We start from the raw sequence: 17246 nt of genomic DNA on the forward strand, positions 1-17246 counted from the left end.
GAGAGCAAAGGAGACCTGCTGTTCAGATTCATTTTTCTTTCTATCATTTTCATGTTATACATCTGGCTATTCACTGGCAGTTTGCCTCAGTCACTTATCAGAGGATGAAGAGTTACTTACACATCGCACCCCATTCTCCTCCCAGGAGGAAGATGAGTTCAGAAAATGAGTAGCTCCTAAAGGTTGCTGCCTCCCTCCCTCCCAGAGGGAATTCTGCCTTTTTCTCTTTTGCCAACGTAAGGATAATAATATGCAGTTCATTAATTTAGAACTGTCTGTTGCTGTGTGACTACCGTAATGAGAGTCACTTTGGCCTCTGTTACTGACCAAAGAACTACAGTTCTAACTTTTCCATGGTAGCAAGCACAACAGCAAAAGAAGATAAGTCTGGCCCCAACTGGATGCAAATGCTTGTTAACAACTCACTTCTTTGTCCTGTCCTTATCAAACTGATCTCTACCTTTTCCCTCCATTTCTCTTCTCGTGTGTGTCTTTTTTGTAAGGCCATAGCTAGACCTAAGGTTTACCCCTGGATCGTCCAGGGGTCAAACCTGTTCATCTAGGTGACACACAGGGGATCCAGTGCTCAGGCAGGGGCAAACCCGGGATGATCCCAGGATAAACCTTAGGTCTAGCTGTGGCCTAAGTCTGAGGATCTGTCAGCCTGAGTTTGTAGGCCTGAGGATTTGACTCTTATTTGTGTTTATGTCTAGCACCCATCCCAGTGTTGTGTATTGAAGTCAGTGTGATGTAGTGGCTAAGGTGTTGGACTGGGAGTCGGGAGATCCGGGTTCTAGTCCCCACTCGGCCATGGAAACCCACTGGGTGACTTTTTGCCAGTCACAGACTCTCAGCCCAACCTACATCACAGGGTTGTTGTTGTGAGGATAACATGGAGAGGAGGAGGAGGATTATGTACACCGCCTTGGGTTTCTTGGAGAAAAAAAGGCGGGATATAAATGTAATAAATAAAATAAATTAATTTCCATGAGTCCCTTAGAGAGAGAACTTATGTCAGATGAGCAGGATTTTTAAAAAGTAATTGGTTCCTATATATTTCCACATCATCATAGCTTTTAGAAATGTTATTTGACTTGGAAGTAAATACCCAATGGCATGGCAATAGTTCCAAGTCTTATGTAGAATGGGACTATGTAGTAGTGATGGACAGAACCACCGCCTTCTGCTCTTGGTAAAGGTTTAGTAGACTGGATTTTAAGTGAAAAGCATATTCTATTGTTGGAAAATATAGGAAGCCCTTGAAAAGATTCTCCATGTTTGCATCTGGTGGCTGTCATTATGCAATTAACTTCATGCTGTAGATAGAGATGTTAACATTACTGGCAGAACTATTACTCATGTTAGTCTACCTCTGTTCTAGGGGACAGCTGGAAGTGAGGCCATGGCTACTGAGGAAATGTCAAACTTGGTGAATTACATACAGCCTGTGAAGTTTGAGTCATTTGAGACATCTAAAAGTGAGTATGAAAAGTATTGACAACATCGTCTGTGTTCCATTTAGTTTTGATTGTGCCTTCTACCTTAAGAAATCTGTAGCATCAGTCTTTTGTGCTAAGAACAGGGCTGCTATCTGTTCGTTTAAGAGTGTGGAAGTTACCTATTCCTTCAAATTACATAGAGGCTTTCAGAGAAGAAGCAGACATTTTGGCAATGCATGAAACTGTTCCCTCCGTTTTTCTGACCAGTAGAGATTTAATTTTCTTCCAAGGAGATGGCAATGGAATCTTATGGGATCTTCTTAAGAATTTGTTTACTTACTTGAACAGAGATATCTAGGCTGCAGAAATAAGCATGTGGACAGTAGTAGATTGACAGCAATTTTAGTTCAGGTCTTCAAAATCTGATTCAGGATTTAGCAAAGCAAAATTCTGTGTCTGTTCTCAGAGTGCTTTACGATCAGCCAAAAGTTGTTTCAGCCTGCCGTTTTGGCAGGTATTTCAGGATGTCTGTTTTTTTCGTAAGGGCTCAGGATAACAGGGGAGTTTCTCTGTTTATAATTTGAGATGTCTACATGTATACCAATATAAAAAGGCACATTACAACTTATGCAACTGTGGGATGTTACAACATTTGTTATGACCCATGAATTGTTCCCCATAAATGATGAATTCAGTCCCTTAAAACAAGATTCCCATTTTGCTCCATAGCAGTCAGAATGGTGAATGATAGAAAAGGGGGAGGAATTGGGGTGGGAGAAGCCATGACTGCCTTTCCTCTTGTGAGGTTGCTAAACAGATTGTGAACACAACATGTGTTGCCTTGATTAGATGCTGGCCTTAGGTAGACCTTCCTTTTATCCCACGACGGAGGAGGGAAGATCCCACGAAGTGTTTATCGCGAGATCCCTCCTCTGTCTACACATGACAACCTTAGCAGGAGAGGCATTGCGTCCGCCATTTTTTATTTTTTTAAAGAGGAAGGAGCGCACGAACACTTGTGCACTAAAGATAAACATTTTTTTTAAAAAAAAATAATTAAATTCTCACTCCCCCCCACCCTACCCCCAATGGGCACAGCGCTCCTCCCAGCATCGTGCAAGGAATCGCGCAGAGCCGGGTCAACCCACGGCAATGGGCCACATGTTCCCCGGTCTCGGGCTCAGCCCAGGACCGCAGAAAAAGTGGGCCCAAAGTGTAAGGCGAGATCCTGGGGCAAGGGAGGGATCATCCCTCCCTGATCCCGGGATCCCCTGTGTGTCATATGGACTCACTGGGACAATCCTGATAAAGCCCCATCTAGCTAAGGCTATGGAGAGGAGCAGAATTTGGTCACTTGATAGAGAATTGGGTTGACTTTAAAATTCACATCAGCAATATCCATCAGGAGTGATGCTTGAGCCAAAAATGGCTCGTACCAATGTGCCCTTAAGTTAAAAGAGATGAGAATGTAAAAGGTTAGTGGTGCAATCAGTCAAAGGCAAGCCCTTACAAGTCCCATTGATTTCAGTAGAAAAGATGTAAGTATGTGCTCAACTCTTCCTCTCAAACTAATGTAAAATAAGGTGGTTGACTGTTGGATTTGTGCTCCAGGTTTTTAAGAGCAGTATTGTGCTAGAAACAGGTTTGGGGCTGTTTTCTTTATTATTGCTGTTGGCAAAATGCCTTCATTTACATTCCTAACATAGAACAGGAATGCAAAACCCATCTACTTGCGTACATTTCATTGTTTTTCCTCTGTGGTAGATTGGTTTATTAGAAATTAATGATCCATACTCATGATTGCCTGCTGGTTTTTGCTGAAGGGGGCTTGCTGGGAATGCACTTTGCAGCATCTTGAGCAAACAAGCTGACACCTTTTCCTTACTTAGAGCAGAACCCCCTTTGAGAGAGCCTGTCCTGTTTCGTTTCATTTTGACAGGGTAGAACTATGACCTCTGCTGCTGCCTGTTAAAGGAAGCCTATAGCATTTGAATTGCAATGCTGAATCTTAAGTACATTCATAGGCACTGTAGGGATCATGTTATTATTATTATTATTTATTTATTTATTTATATAGCACCATCAATGTACATGGTGCTGTACAGAGTAAAACAGTAAATAGCAAGACCCTGCCGCATAGGCTTACATTCTAATAAAATCATAATAAAACAATAAGGAGGGGAAGAGAATGCAAACAGGCACACAGGGTAGGGTAAACAGGCACTGGGTAGGGTAAAACTAACAGTATAAAGTCAGAACAAATCAAGTTTTAAAAGCTTTAGGAAAAAGAAAAGTTTTTAGCTGAGCTTTAAAAGCTGTGGTTGAACTTGAAGTTCTCAAATGTTTTGGAAGAGCGTTCCAGGCATAAGGGGCAGCAGAAGAAAATGGACGAAGCCGAGCAAGGGAAGTAGAGACCCTTGGGCAGGCGAGAAACATGGCATCAGAGGAGCGAAGAGCACGAGCGGGGCAATAGTGTGAGATGAGAGAGGAGAGATAGGAAGGAGCTAGACCGTGTAAAGCTTTGTAGGTCAACAGGAGAAGTTTATATTGGATTCTGAAGTGAATTGGAAGCCAATGAAGAGATTTCAGAAGTGGAGTTACATGGTCAGAGTGGCGAGCCAAGAAGATGATCTTAGCAGCAGAGTGGTGAACAGAAACCAACGGACTGATGTGAGAAGAAGGAAGGCCAGTGAGAAGAAGGTTGCAGTAGTCCAACCGAGAGATAACCAGTGCATGAACAAGAGTCTTGGCAGAAGAGACAGACAAAAATGATTGAATCTTGGCAATATTATACAGGAAAAAATGACAAGATTTAGCTACTGTCTCAATATGAGGAATAAAGGAGAGCGAGGAATCAAATATAAAGCCAAGACTACGAGCTTCCTTGACTGGAGTAAGTGTAACATCATTGACAGTAAGAGAGAATGAGAGATGAGGAGAAGGTTTAGGAGGAAAAACAAGCCATTCAGTCTTTGCCATATTAAGTTTCAAACGACGATGAAGCAACCAAGCTGAGATATCTGAAAGACATGCCGAGATACGATCGTGAACATCAGGAGAAAGATCCGGAGATGAGAGATATAATTGTGTATCATCGGCATACAGATGATGTTGGAGGCCATGAGATTGAATAAGCTTACCCAAGGGCAACATGTATAAAGAAAACAACAACGGACCAAGCACCGAGCCTTGCGGAACCCCTACTGAAAGGGGAAAAGAGGAAGACGAGCTGCCATTAGCCAACATGCTGAAAGAGCGACCCGCTAGATAGGAGGCAAACCAGTTATAGACAGAGCCACAAAATCCAAGGTCATGAAGGGAATCTAAAAGAAGATCATGATCAATCGTGTCAAAGGCTGCAGTTAGATCAAGGAGAATAAGAACGGTATAATGGCCTTTAGACTTGGCAGTAAGAAAATCATTGGTAATCTTAGTAAGGGCTGTTTCAGTGGAATGCAAAGGACGGAATCCAGATTGAAAAGGATCCAGAGCAGAGTTACTAAAAAGAAAATCAAGACAACGAGAGTAGACCACACGCTCCAGGATCTTTGAAACAAACGGCAACAAAGAGACAGGTCGGTAGTTAGACAGAGATAGCCTATCAAGAGTAGGTTTCTTGAGAATAGGAGAGACTGTAGCGTGTTTAAAAGCAGAAGGAAATGAACCAGAGGATAGAGAAAAATTAATAATATGAAGCAAGGAAGGGAGGATAGCAGGTATAAGATTAATAAAGACGCGAGAAGGAATCGGATCATGAGAACAAGTGGAAGGCTTCGAAGAGCGCAGTATTGTAGACAGTTCATCAGCTGAGACCGAAGGAAACGCAGAGAAATTTGCAGGAGGAACCGACAGATGAGGAACAGGAACTGGAAGAGGAGCAGAGCTGGCCAGATCAGAGCGAATAGTTTGGATTTTAGCATTGAAAAAAGAGGCAAAGTTATTAGCAGACAGAGAGGTGGGGAGAGATGGTGGATTAGGCTTCAGAAGAGAATTGAAGGATGCAAAGAGCCGCTGAGGATGCCTAGCATTTGACTGGATCAATGTTGAGTAATACTGCTGTTTGGCCAATGAAATGGCAGAAGAGAAAGAGGAGAGTACAAATTTGTAATGGACAAAGTCCGCCCAGTCCCTGGTCCTACGCCAAAGGCGTTCAGCTGCCTGGGAACAAGAGCGAAGGTAGCGGAGGGAAGAGGTGAGCCACGGTTGGGGTTGAGAAGGGCGAACTATCCGAGTTGTAGATGGAGCAAGATTATCAAGAGTTGAAGATAAGGAGGAATTAAAGAAGGAGACAGCTGAGTCCAAGGAGACAGCCGAAAAGACAGAAGGAAGAGAGGAGGCTAGAGACTGAGAAAAAGCCTCATAATTGATAGATTGCAAGTCACGACAAGAGCGAGAAGCGGGACGTGAAGGAGGAGGATTATGAGTAATATTGAAAGAAACTAGGTGATGATCTGACAACGGAAAGTGAGCAGTAGAAAAGTCCAAAAGAGCAATTCCGAGTGAGAACAAGATCCAGACAGTGTCCAAGGGAATGTGTGGGTACATCAGACCAAAGCTTAAGATCATAAGAGGAAGATAATGAGTGAAATCGTAGAGCTGCAGCGTCTTGAGGGTCATCCACATGAATATTGAAATCACCCAAAATAAGAGTAGGACAGTTATCAGAGAGGAAAAAGGACAGCCACGAATCAAAATCAGAGATAAATTTTGAGGACGAGCCTGGGGGGCGGTACAGAACTGCAATCCGCAATCGCAATGGAGCGAAAAGCCTCACCACATGTACCTCAAAGGAGGAGAAGCAATGTGAAGGTGGAATGGAAAGAGGCTGGAACTGGCACAAACTAGATAATAAAAGACCCACACCACCACCCCGACCCTCTGGGCAACTAGTGTGAGAGGAAGAGAGTCCTCCAAGAGAGAGGGCAGCAGAGATGGCGGTATCATGGGCAGGAAGCCAGGTCTCAGTAAGAGCAAGGAGGTGGAGAGACCTAGAGATAAACAAGTCCTGAATGACAGGGGCCTTAGAAGCAGCAGAGCGACAGTTCCATAAGGAACACGAAAAAGGCAGCTGAGAAGAGGGGAGACACCGAATAGGAACTAAGTAAGGAGAGACGAGATTGGAACGAGCCATAAGGAATAGATATGAGGAGAAAAGAATTGAGAGGAGAAAATGAGAAGATTGTGTCCTGAATCAGAAAGTGGCAGCGACCAGACCGCGGCTGGGGTTTTCCTCCGGAGTAGAAGTTCCGTTTGACCGGCTTCGCACCCACGGCAGAGAGCCTCAGGCTGAGAGCCCTTGTGCTCTCGCCCTTCGGCTCGCGCCTCCAGCAAACTGGAGGCTGAAAAACCTAAAAGAGGCAGAGTAGATGCTGAAATTCAAACAGACCAATCAATGTTGCTCAACAGCTTCTCTGCTGAGCTTAATAGCAGCTGCTCTTCAAACTGCAAACTACAAACTGCAACCTGGAGGCTGAAAAACCTAAAAGAGGCGGAGCAGATGCTGAAATTCAAACAGACCAATCAATGTTGCTCAACAGCTTCTCTGCTGAGCTTAATAGCAGCTGCTCTTCAAACTGCAAACTGGAGGCTGAAAAACCTAAAAGAGGTTTTAGTAGTAAAGTAGTAAGACCCAATAGTAAGACTACTGTAAAAAAAAAAAAAAACAGCCCGCAACACTCTTGCAATTGCAGAAAGAAATACACCACCATCTTCCTCTGATAATTCTATGGATTCCGCAGAATCCACACCGCTCCCTCTCTCCCCCACCCCAATCACAGCAGCTCGTCCAGATCTCTTCTGCTTTTTTTTCTTTTGTTTTCTCATGTCTTCCAAATCTACATCCAGCTAAGTCAGTGTGGAGACTATCCCTTTGCCCTCTTAGAATCAATAGGTTTATGAATACATAATGGATGCAGGATTACAGCCTCAGGTTTAGCATCTCAGACAAATCCACATGGAAGTAAATTCTGTTGAAGTCAATATGGTTTGTTTCTAAGTTAAATGTCTTTAATATCAGGAGCCATTCCTTTTCTGTCAAGAATCTGATTGTTGCTGGTTTTAGCTCTTACTGGTTTTAGATGTGAAGTGTTGTTGTTAAATGCTGCATTTAGAACCATTTAGATTTATTAAGCTAGAGGAGGCAGGACCATCCTTACCATGTAGCAAGGTGAAGCAACCTGCTGCAGATGGCACCATGAGTGGGAATAGATGAAGATAGGAGTTAGTATCTAAATGATGCCACAGGAGTTTTTAAAAGCCTTAGCTAGACCTAAGGTTTATCCCGGGGTCGTCCCTGCCTGCTCCCGGGATCCCCTGTGTGTCAACAGGGATGACCTCGGGACGATCCTGGGATAAACCTTAGGTCTAGCTAAGGCCAGTGTGTTGGACCTAACATTGGAGCAGGGTTATTTGTTTATTTATTTATTTATTGCATTTCTATACCGCCCAATAGCCGAAGCTCTCTGGGCGGTTCACAAAATTAAGACCATTCAAAGTATAAAACAACAGTATAAAACCATAATATAAAATACAATATAAAAGCACAATCAAGATAAAATCAGCAGCAATGCAAAAATACAAATTTAAAATGCAAATTTAAAACAGCAAAGTTAAAATAATTTATAGACTGTTAAAATACTGGGAGAATAAAAAGGTCTTCACCTGGCGTCTAAAAGCATATAATGTAGGTGCCAAGCGAACCTCCTTAGGGAGCTCATTCCACAGCCGGGGTGCCACAGCAGAGAAGGCCCTCCTCCTGGTAGCCACCTGCCTCACTTCCTTTGGCAGGGGCTCATGGGGGAGGACCCCTGAGGAGGACCTTATAGGGTCCAGGCAGGTACATACTGGAGGAGGCGTTCCTTCAGATAGCCTGGCCCCAAGCCGTTTAGGGCTTTAAATGTTAATACCAGCACTTTGAATCGGCCCGGACCTGGACTGGCAGCCAATGAAGCTGGAAGAGGACTGGTTGATGTGGTTTCGTCGGCCAGTCCCTGTTAGTAGGCGGGCTGCCCTGTTTTGTACCAGCTGAAGTTTCCGGACCATTTTCAAAGGCGAGAGGTTTCATAACGAGAGGTTATGAGAACATGGATAACTGTAGCTAGGCTATCTCTGTCCAGATAAGGGTGCAGTTGGTATATCAGCCTGAGCTGTTGTGTGCATGTGGATTTGATGCACACTCAAAGCCATTTTTAAAATGTCTCCGATCTTGGGAAGGTGAAGTGCATAGTGTTTCATTCCAGGTATGCCCGTCGTTCCATTCTTAACACTGCTATTGTCTCCTCTACTTCATGCTTGTTTTGTGAAGGAGTCCTAGCGTTCGTCTTCCATTGCTTCTTCTTGCTCAGGATATGTGTCGCTGTAACGAAGTATGCCCAAGGCTAGGAAGAATGAAACTAACTACATTGCAGGCAGGTCTAGAATAGCAATGCCATGCTGATAGGAACAAATTGAAAAATGCAATACTTTTTTCTACTGGTCATGAAGGATAGCTACCCCCGTATCTTGGAAACAGCATCTGGATAATGGGTTTTTCCTTGTCTTCAACATAACACGTAGAGTTAGCTAAAATTAATCTCCACATTTGCTACTATACTATACCAATTTTTTCTTTAGTTTTGCTCTCTGCCTCACAAGGGGCCCATGTGTTCCAATGAGTGCTAGAGACAGAATTAAATAACTGCTGGTATTTATGTTTCCGAAGAGAGAGCAACCATGTTTTTCTCTCCTTACAGCCTTTGGTGCAACTTCTTCATCTTTTTGCTCCAGACACAGCCTAACTTAATTAGAATTATGTAACCCCTTCCTCATTTCATATTTCATACTCTTACAATCTGCTTTTTAAAAATCTTGTCCAATGACTTCCTTTTCTCCAACCCTTCTTCTTTCTGTCCATTTCGGGTGAGGGTTGCTTTAACATCTGACTTGACTAAGCATTTTGATGAACTTGAAAGCTTGCTTATTTCTTGGGCCTCCTAGCTGGTCCAAATAAATGTACTATATTACCATTACTGATGGCCATCCTATGACAGTTCTACCTGGCATAGATTTTGAATGCCAGCACTGCTTATTCCTGTAGGTCAGGGGTAGGTAACAGGCAACCCGCTTTTTCAGCCTTTGCCACTGTGGCCACTGAAATTGCATGAAAAGAAAGTGTTCTGGGTGCGCACACTTGTTTAGCCAGCAGAACTGCAGTTCCAGATTACATCAAAACTGATGTCCTTTTGGCCATCACTGCAGCGAATTTGGTGGGGGCAGCAGGGTATGGCTCCCTGACCTCTGGGCATTGCCCACTCCTGCTGTAGGTGGCTAATGTCAGCAGAGATGGCATCAGGAGATGGCACCATCAAACACCTGCTGGCACCACCGCCAAGCACGAGAGACTCAAGATGCAGCTATTGCTGCTGCTTCGTGCTGACTGTTCACCTGCCCTCTCTGAGCAACTGAGCAGTGACAGCAGCAAGGAGAAGAAAGAACAGGCTCCACTCATCTTGCCTTCATGCCTACTGCACCAAGTTGGCTGCTGCCACTGCCAGATTTGTCGCAGAAGTGGCGTCATCAAGAAGTGGCGTCGTCAATATTGCAGTGTTTTTGCAAGGCAACAAGGCACCCAAGGGGCTTCTGGGAGCGTGGTTCTGCTTGCAAACAAGGCGTGTGCTCCCTGTGTGTCTTGTTTGCCTGCAAAAAGTGATTTATTTATTTTGCCCAATAGCCATTGTTCTCTGGGTGGATTACAATCTGTTAAAATACTAAAATGCCATACAAAAAGTTTAAAATATACAAAATACAATACAAATATTTAAAAGAATATAATACAATACAAAAGAACAAACAACCCAGAAATTAATAAAACAACCATAAAAATTGAGAACCAGGTCATCATCTTTATTATGTAGCCAAAATAGGTCTTAGCCAATATCATCCACCACAGCATCAACCAAAGACATCTTAGAATACAATATATAACAGAATATTATCATAGTTTAGTCACAATGAGATATATTAATTGCAGTTCCGTTAATACATCTGGATAAAAATTATAGCAGTCCATCATGAGCTGGGTCATTGTCCCCTATTGCGGAGAACCAGGTCTCTAAAATGCCCGGGAGAAAAGAAATGTGCAAGGTGAGCCTCGTTTAGGAGGAAATTCCGTAAGTGGGGAGCCGCAACTAAGAAGGCCCTCCTTTGTGACCAAGGCCCTGCTTGTTAGTAAACCATTCCTCAGTAATAGACCATTCCTCTTGGGCTTAATTAGAATGGAACAACCCTAGCCTCAATGGAGGAGGCCCTCTCTCTTGTCATCACTAACTGAGGTTTCTGAACGGTATTCAAAAGTAGCCCCATGTATAACACGTAGAATCATAGAATAGCAGTGTTGGAAGGGGCCTACAAGGCCATCGAGTCCAACCCCCTGCTCAATGCAGGGTAAAACATGGTGGTCATAAATGAGCTTATTGTCTCTGGGTGTGTGGGTGTATTCTGACTGGTGACCAGCTGATTCAATGACATTTCATTTCTCTTTAAACATTATTATTTTACGTTTTTTTGATTTCTTAGTAACATAGTACAGAAGTTCAGACAAGGTCAAGAACCTGTGAATAGCTGCACTGCAGTGAAAGATTTACTTAGAGGAAGGACACACTGAGCCATTGCTTGGCATGGACTTGTTCTATTTGGTTTGCCTTGTATTTTTTAAATTAATGAAAAGCATAATAAAATAATAAATCAACGACCCTGGCTGAGGTCCAGAACTGTGAACACTGACAATGCAAAATGCTCATTTGCAATCACACTGATTTCTGAGCTCTCTGTCCTGATGATGATTAACATAGAAAATTAAGTGAGGCAGGTTAACAGTGGGCATATCTAGACCAGGGGTGGAGGGGGAGGATCTCAAGATATTCTGCTCGCAAGATCCTCCCCTTTGTCCAGATGTATATGCGACATCCTGAGAGGTAGGAGGGATGTCGTGCCCGCCATTTTCTATTTTTTTTTTTACAGAAGGATGAGTGCATGTGCGCTCCAACTAAAAGTGAGGGTTTTAAAAAAACCACGCTCCCCCCCACCCCCAATGGGCACAGATTGCCTGAAGAGCTCTGTGCCGGTTCCCGACTCCTCGCATTTACTCACAAGGAGGTGGGACAAAACCAGGACAAGCGCCCACACCTCCCGCAGTCTCGGGACGATCCCAAGACCATGGGGAGAATCAGGCTAAAAGGGCCTGCTGATGTCCCAGGGAAATGGAAGGATCATCCTTCCCTGCTCTCTGGATCCCCTGTGCGTCATCTGGATGCACAGGAACGATCCCAGGATGATCCCCAAGATAACGACTGGTCTAGACATGCCCTATGACAACCATTGCCATTGGAATAGACTTAGCATAATGTTAGGGTGCTTAAAAGGCCTCCCCATCTGAAATTCATATTGAGAATTCTCCAGGTTAAAGTGGAAGGCAGGAAGAAAAGAACATATGGCAAAAATCATGTAACCAATAATGTAGTAGAACTGGAGAGAACCATTCATATCTCTCTTTTTTCTTTTCAATTACAGAACGGAACAAGAGTTTTGAAATGTCTTCCTTTGTGGAAACCAAAGCACTCGAGCAGCTCACAAAATCTCCTGTTGAGTTTGTGGAGTATCTTTGAAACTGAGAAAATATCTTGTAAGAACTTAGTTATGGCTGGGGGAAAGAGATTGCTGAAGGTGGTCACTGGGACTCGATTTGGGATAAAGAAACATGGTAAACAGCACCTGTTTAAGCACTTAGTCCATGCATTTTTTTTCATAAGTATATACCATCATCATCATCACTTTATTACAATCCATAGATCCATCAAGGGCAAAACTCAGACATAAAACATAAGGCAAATTAAGACTATTATCAGCTTTCATCTAATACACACAGAGCTCTAATCCTGGCTGCCTTTATAAGAAATTTAGCAACAGCCAAAGACACTTTTGGGGACTTGTCTTCCAGCAGAAACTTAGTATAGAATTTATCTGAACTTCTGGGCAGTTTACACAGCAATGGGGTGATTATAGAACAACGAGCCTGATTATAAAAGCTACAAGACAGAAAAATATGCTCCATTGTCTCCACTTCCATATTCCTACAGGGGCACCATCTTTCTTGAAATGGGACACTAGCAAATCTTCCCCGAAGTAATTCAGTAGAGTAAACATTACATCTGGCCTTAGAGAAAACACTGCGGCATTTAGCCACCGACAGGTTCTTTAGGTAATCAGCTAGATGAAAGGGCCCAACATAATGGACATACATTGCACTGGGAGGACAAGAAACGTATGAACGGGTGCGCAAATCGCAAAAAAGCTATGTCTCATGGTAAATAGCACCAGTTTAAGCACTTAGTCCATGCATTTTTTTCATAAGTATATACACTGTACTATACCCCAAAGTCATTTTCCTTTCTTTTCAGCTTTAAAGAGGTGACCCTATAAGACAAAAGGACCACAGAAATAAACAGGATTTAGGATTCCAATTAAGTCCTTGCCACTTTGATGTCATGGCCACATCTAATGTTCTCTAGATTGTGCCCTATGTTGGTCACACAGCTTTGCTGATCACATATTAAGTCTTCAGCTATGTTTGCATGTGTTTTAGCTGCATACTAGTTCTTTTCCCATGGGCCTACAGGGCAGTTGAACTTGTAGAGCTATAAATCCCAATGTGTCTTCAGAATTGTGGATTCCTTGATACTGCCTTCTGTTTTCTTCCTTCTCCAAAACAGTAGTGTTTCAGTACTTCAGGAGACGATCAGTCAGTGGCTCAGTGGGGGGGGTGTCCTCTCCCCAGCACTGCTCCCATCTATGGGGAACGGTTGCTCCTTCATTTGGCAACCCCCACCCTTGGGATTTCTTACATATAACAAATGCTAATTTTTTCAGGGCATAAGGAACTCTCTACCACTATAACTCCAAGTTCCACAAGCTGACCATTTCCCATTATTACCCATTCTATTAGACTACTTTAAAACCTCCTAGCAGCTGATATAAGAGGCTAGGCGTGAGCTAGACACCACCAACACTAGAGATAAGGTGAACTGTTAAACAAGAAATTTATTAAAGGGATCTTATTTCATATCATATGGAGGAAGGTTCGAAATCTCTAACCCCTGGCAAAATGTCAAAGGCCTGAATCAGATGCTTGGCAGCCCCACCTGGTTTCTTTCAGTGCAACCTACTGATTGCATAAAATGGAAATCCATTTGGGGTTGTACATATGGCCACTGGTGTTGTGCATTGAGGGCACCCTTTTTTCAAGCTAGTGGAATTACGTAGATTGCAGCACCTGTATGTGTATCACCTCTTTACAGAAGCACCAGTCCATATACTTGGTGCTTCTTAGTGATCACTAGTGTGCCATGAGTCAGCTGAGATTCTGCACACCAATTGTGCAGGGTCTGTGGGTGGTCCCAGCCCAGCTAGTGGCCATCGACAGCAGAACAACCAAAAGTCCTTTCCTTCCTTCCTTCCCTCACAAACATTTCTACTGTACATAGAACTGCACAATCCATTGGCTTCCTACCTACCAGGTGATAGTAACATCTGTTGAACACATCCCATGCACCAATTAAGTCGCATCATCAGTTATTGCAAGTAATATGTACCAACAGTAATTGTGTTTAAAGCTTCAAGCCAGGTAGCTTTTCCAGTTGTATTTTATCTTAACCATGCACAATTTAGGTATAATAAAATGCAGCTGAGCCGAATTTATCCAAAAGGGACACGTGTTGATTCCTCAAATTACATGCCTCAGCTCTTCTGGAACGCAGGCTGTCAAATGGTTGCTCTTAACTTCCAAACTGTAGGTAAGCACCTGCTGTACTGCTCTCTCAAATGTTTGAATATGTTTTCTGGAGAAATTTGATGATAACAGAACAGAGTTTGTGAAATGAAAAGTAGAGAGTTGCATGCAGTAGCCTCTTAAAATTATTAGTTTTAATATGCTGTATATATGGGATTGTATCCAGTATTGGTCTATTGTATGCCCCATTAATTTCAATGGATCTACTCTAATATTGGGTACAACCAATGCAAAGCATTGTGTGCCCTAATCAAATTACCACTATCGTTTATTTTAACTAAGTGCTGAAAATGTAGCTCTTTAAAGATAGGGTGTTTATTTATTTAGTCCTTAGATTTTGTTGTTTGTTTAGCAAACTTGTCAATTGTACCTGTTCTTTTAATAAGCGTATCACTAGATTACACTAGTTGTCATTCCAGCTCCGTGGTGATATTAAATCTGGGGAAAGCTATTAATAATAGCATAATATTTGATTAGGAAAATAAAATTAGCATTATGGATATGCACGGTAAGAAATTAATTTGGGAGAGTGATAGTTCATTTGGTTCTGTTTCTTGGGCAGGATCTACACTACTGCTTATAATGGTTTATAATGGCTATGACAACTGTTCAGGCCCAGGACACATTACATATACCATTTTCATAACGATTTTAAAGTGTTATATCCTGCTTGGTGTAGATTGGGCCCAATTCATACTAATCCTAAAATCAGAGACTAGATGTAGAGAGCCCATTTTCCTCATGTAATTCAAAGTCTTTGTCAAGATCCCATTATGTTCAGTACTGAACATGGTTGTGGATGCAGACTTTAAAGAAGTCCATATTGAGTGTAATCAACCGTCAAAAAACTTGGTACTCTATAAAATGGTAGTGGATTTTGATAACCATTGGCAGAATAATGTAGGGTGACCATATGAAAAGGAGGACAGGACTCCTGCATCTTTAACAGTTGTATAGACAAGGGAATTTCAACAGGTGTTATTTGTATATATGGGTAACCTGGTGAAATTCCCTCTTCATCACCACAGTTAAAGGTGCAGGAGCTATACTAGAGTGACTGGATTTAAAAGAGGGCAGGGCACCTGCAGCTTTAACTGTTGTGATGAAGAGGAAATTTCACCAGGTTCTCCACATATACAAATGACACCTGCTGAAATTCCCTTTTCAATACAACTCTTAAAGATACAGGAGCCCTGTTCTCCTTTTCATATGGTTACCCTAAATAATGGGCAATTATAAATTAACTGTGTGATGATGCATCTGCATGGAGCATCATGGGGCAGCTTACCACATAACCTTTGCTTAACTGTAGCAACCAACCATGTTAGTGAGGCAGGTGTTACTGTGCCCCCCCCCCGCCACAACCAAATTAAAATTGGTCTTGAAGTGAGAAAAAAAACCGTGTTCCCCTCCTGTGATAAAGCAGCAACCACAAAGCAACCAGAACTTCTAACCTTGAAATTGCACAGGTGTGGCAGTGATTTCAGTAGATACGACTAATGTTTATGAAATGGTTGGGAACATTGTTTTCATAAAACAAAAGGCCATTCTGATTTTAGAATGCCCTCTCTGTGCTTTACAGTAATACGGTATCCTTTTCCGTTTCAAGCAAAGCAGAGAGTAATGGTGACTTTAAAAAAGACATACTCACCACCCAGCATTTAGCTTTTAACGGGCCTGTTCAGACAACACACTAAGCCAGGGTTAGGCTGCTAACCGTTTTGCAGCAACGGTTAGTGAGCATGTTTAAACCGTGGTTATGTAGCCACCATGGTTAGGAATGGTTCACATGACACACTAAGCCATAGTGTTTTGCTCAAAAGTTTTAACCACTTTGGCTTAGCATGTTGTCTGAACAGGGTCAATGTAGTCAGGCAATGAATGAGCAAAGAGCACCCAACCCATTTTCGTCCAGCCAAGCAGCTTTGGTTGTTGTCAAGCTGCTCTACCTCCTGCCAACATTAGGGTGACCATATGAAAAGGAGGACAGGGCTCCTGTAGCTTTAACAGTTGTAGAGAAAAAGGATTTTCAGCAGGTGTCATTTGTATGCAGGCAGCATCTGGTGAAATTCCCTTTTCATAGCAATAGTTAAAGGTGCAGGTGCCCTCCTCTCTTTTGTATCTGGTCAAGAGGGCAGGGCTCCTGCAGCTTTAACTCTTCTGATGAAGACAAAATTTCACCAGCTGCTACATGCATTCAAATGACACTTGCTGAAATTCCTTTTCCTATACAACTTTAAAGATACAGGAGCCCTGTCCTCCTTTTCATATGGTCACCCTAGCCAACATGGACAATATAATGAGTGAACTGGAAGATTCCTACAGTAGCAATGTCTCTTCAGAGGCTTGCATCATTAGAACTGCTGTTTGTCACATCTAACCCTACTGCCCCTGTTTTGGGAGAAGATGTTTCAGGTAATCAGTTTCAGAACTAGAAGACGCAGCACCAGACACCAGCCAGCCTGTACCAGTGAGGGAGGAAGCTCCCATGGGCGATTCCCCAGCCGGGAGTCAGCCCTCTCCAGAGCTTATCTCCTCAAGGCCAAATCCTACACACTCAGTGGGAAGTGAGGTTTCTTCTGGAGGTGAGCGTCCTGACAAGCTAGCTGATGCTAGGGTCCGCCAGAAGCTCAAACGCACGGCATGGAAGGAAGGTGTGAGAAAGTTGGTTTGATTATGCCAGAACCTGCCTCCGCACCAGGCACTCTCAGGTTACGGGCGTTTGGGAAGTGGCTTCCTATTCTTCTTCAGTGGAGAATTGTCTTGCTTAGTTTGCATAGTTTTGCCTAGGGGGATGTTTCCAAGAGGATAAACCAGTGGTTCCCAAACTTTTTCAGGTGACCACCCCCTTGGTTCCACAAACTCATGCCCAGTGCCCCCTACCCTACACTATAAAAATCATTAATCAGAATAGCGGTTTTCAACAACCCACTAAGGAAGATAATAACAATAAAATTAAAAAGAGTAACAATTAATTGAATATTTAT

General features: G+C 42.9%; 1 protein-coding gene across 5 annotated transcripts in view; it reads left to right on the forward strand.

The window, feature by feature from the left end:
• Positions 1 to 17246, forward strand: part of PLCB1 (phospholipase C beta 1) — a 702230-nt gene that overhangs the window by 529324 nt on the left and 155660 nt on the right. For all 5 annotated transcript variants that reach the window (XM_063125314.1, XM_063125315.1, XM_063125318.1 and 2 more), the window contains 3 exons: positions 1382 to 1478; positions 11985 to 12069; positions 14139 to 14263. In XM_063125314.1, the coding sequence (XP_062981384.1) occupies positions 1382 to 1478; positions 11985 to 12069; positions 14139 to 14263 (307 nt within the window). The remainder of the gene's footprint in view (positions 1 to 1381; positions 1479 to 11984; positions 12070 to 14138; positions 14264 to 17246) is intronic.

Source organism: Elgaria multicarinata, chromosome 4, assembly GCF_023053635.1.
Source record: "Elgaria multicarinata webbii isolate HBS135686 ecotype San Diego chromosome 4, rElgMul1.1.pri, whole genome shotgun sequence".
NCBI classification, from domain to species: domain Eukaryota; kingdom Metazoa; phylum Chordata; class Lepidosauria; order Squamata; family Anguidae; genus Elgaria; species Elgaria multicarinata.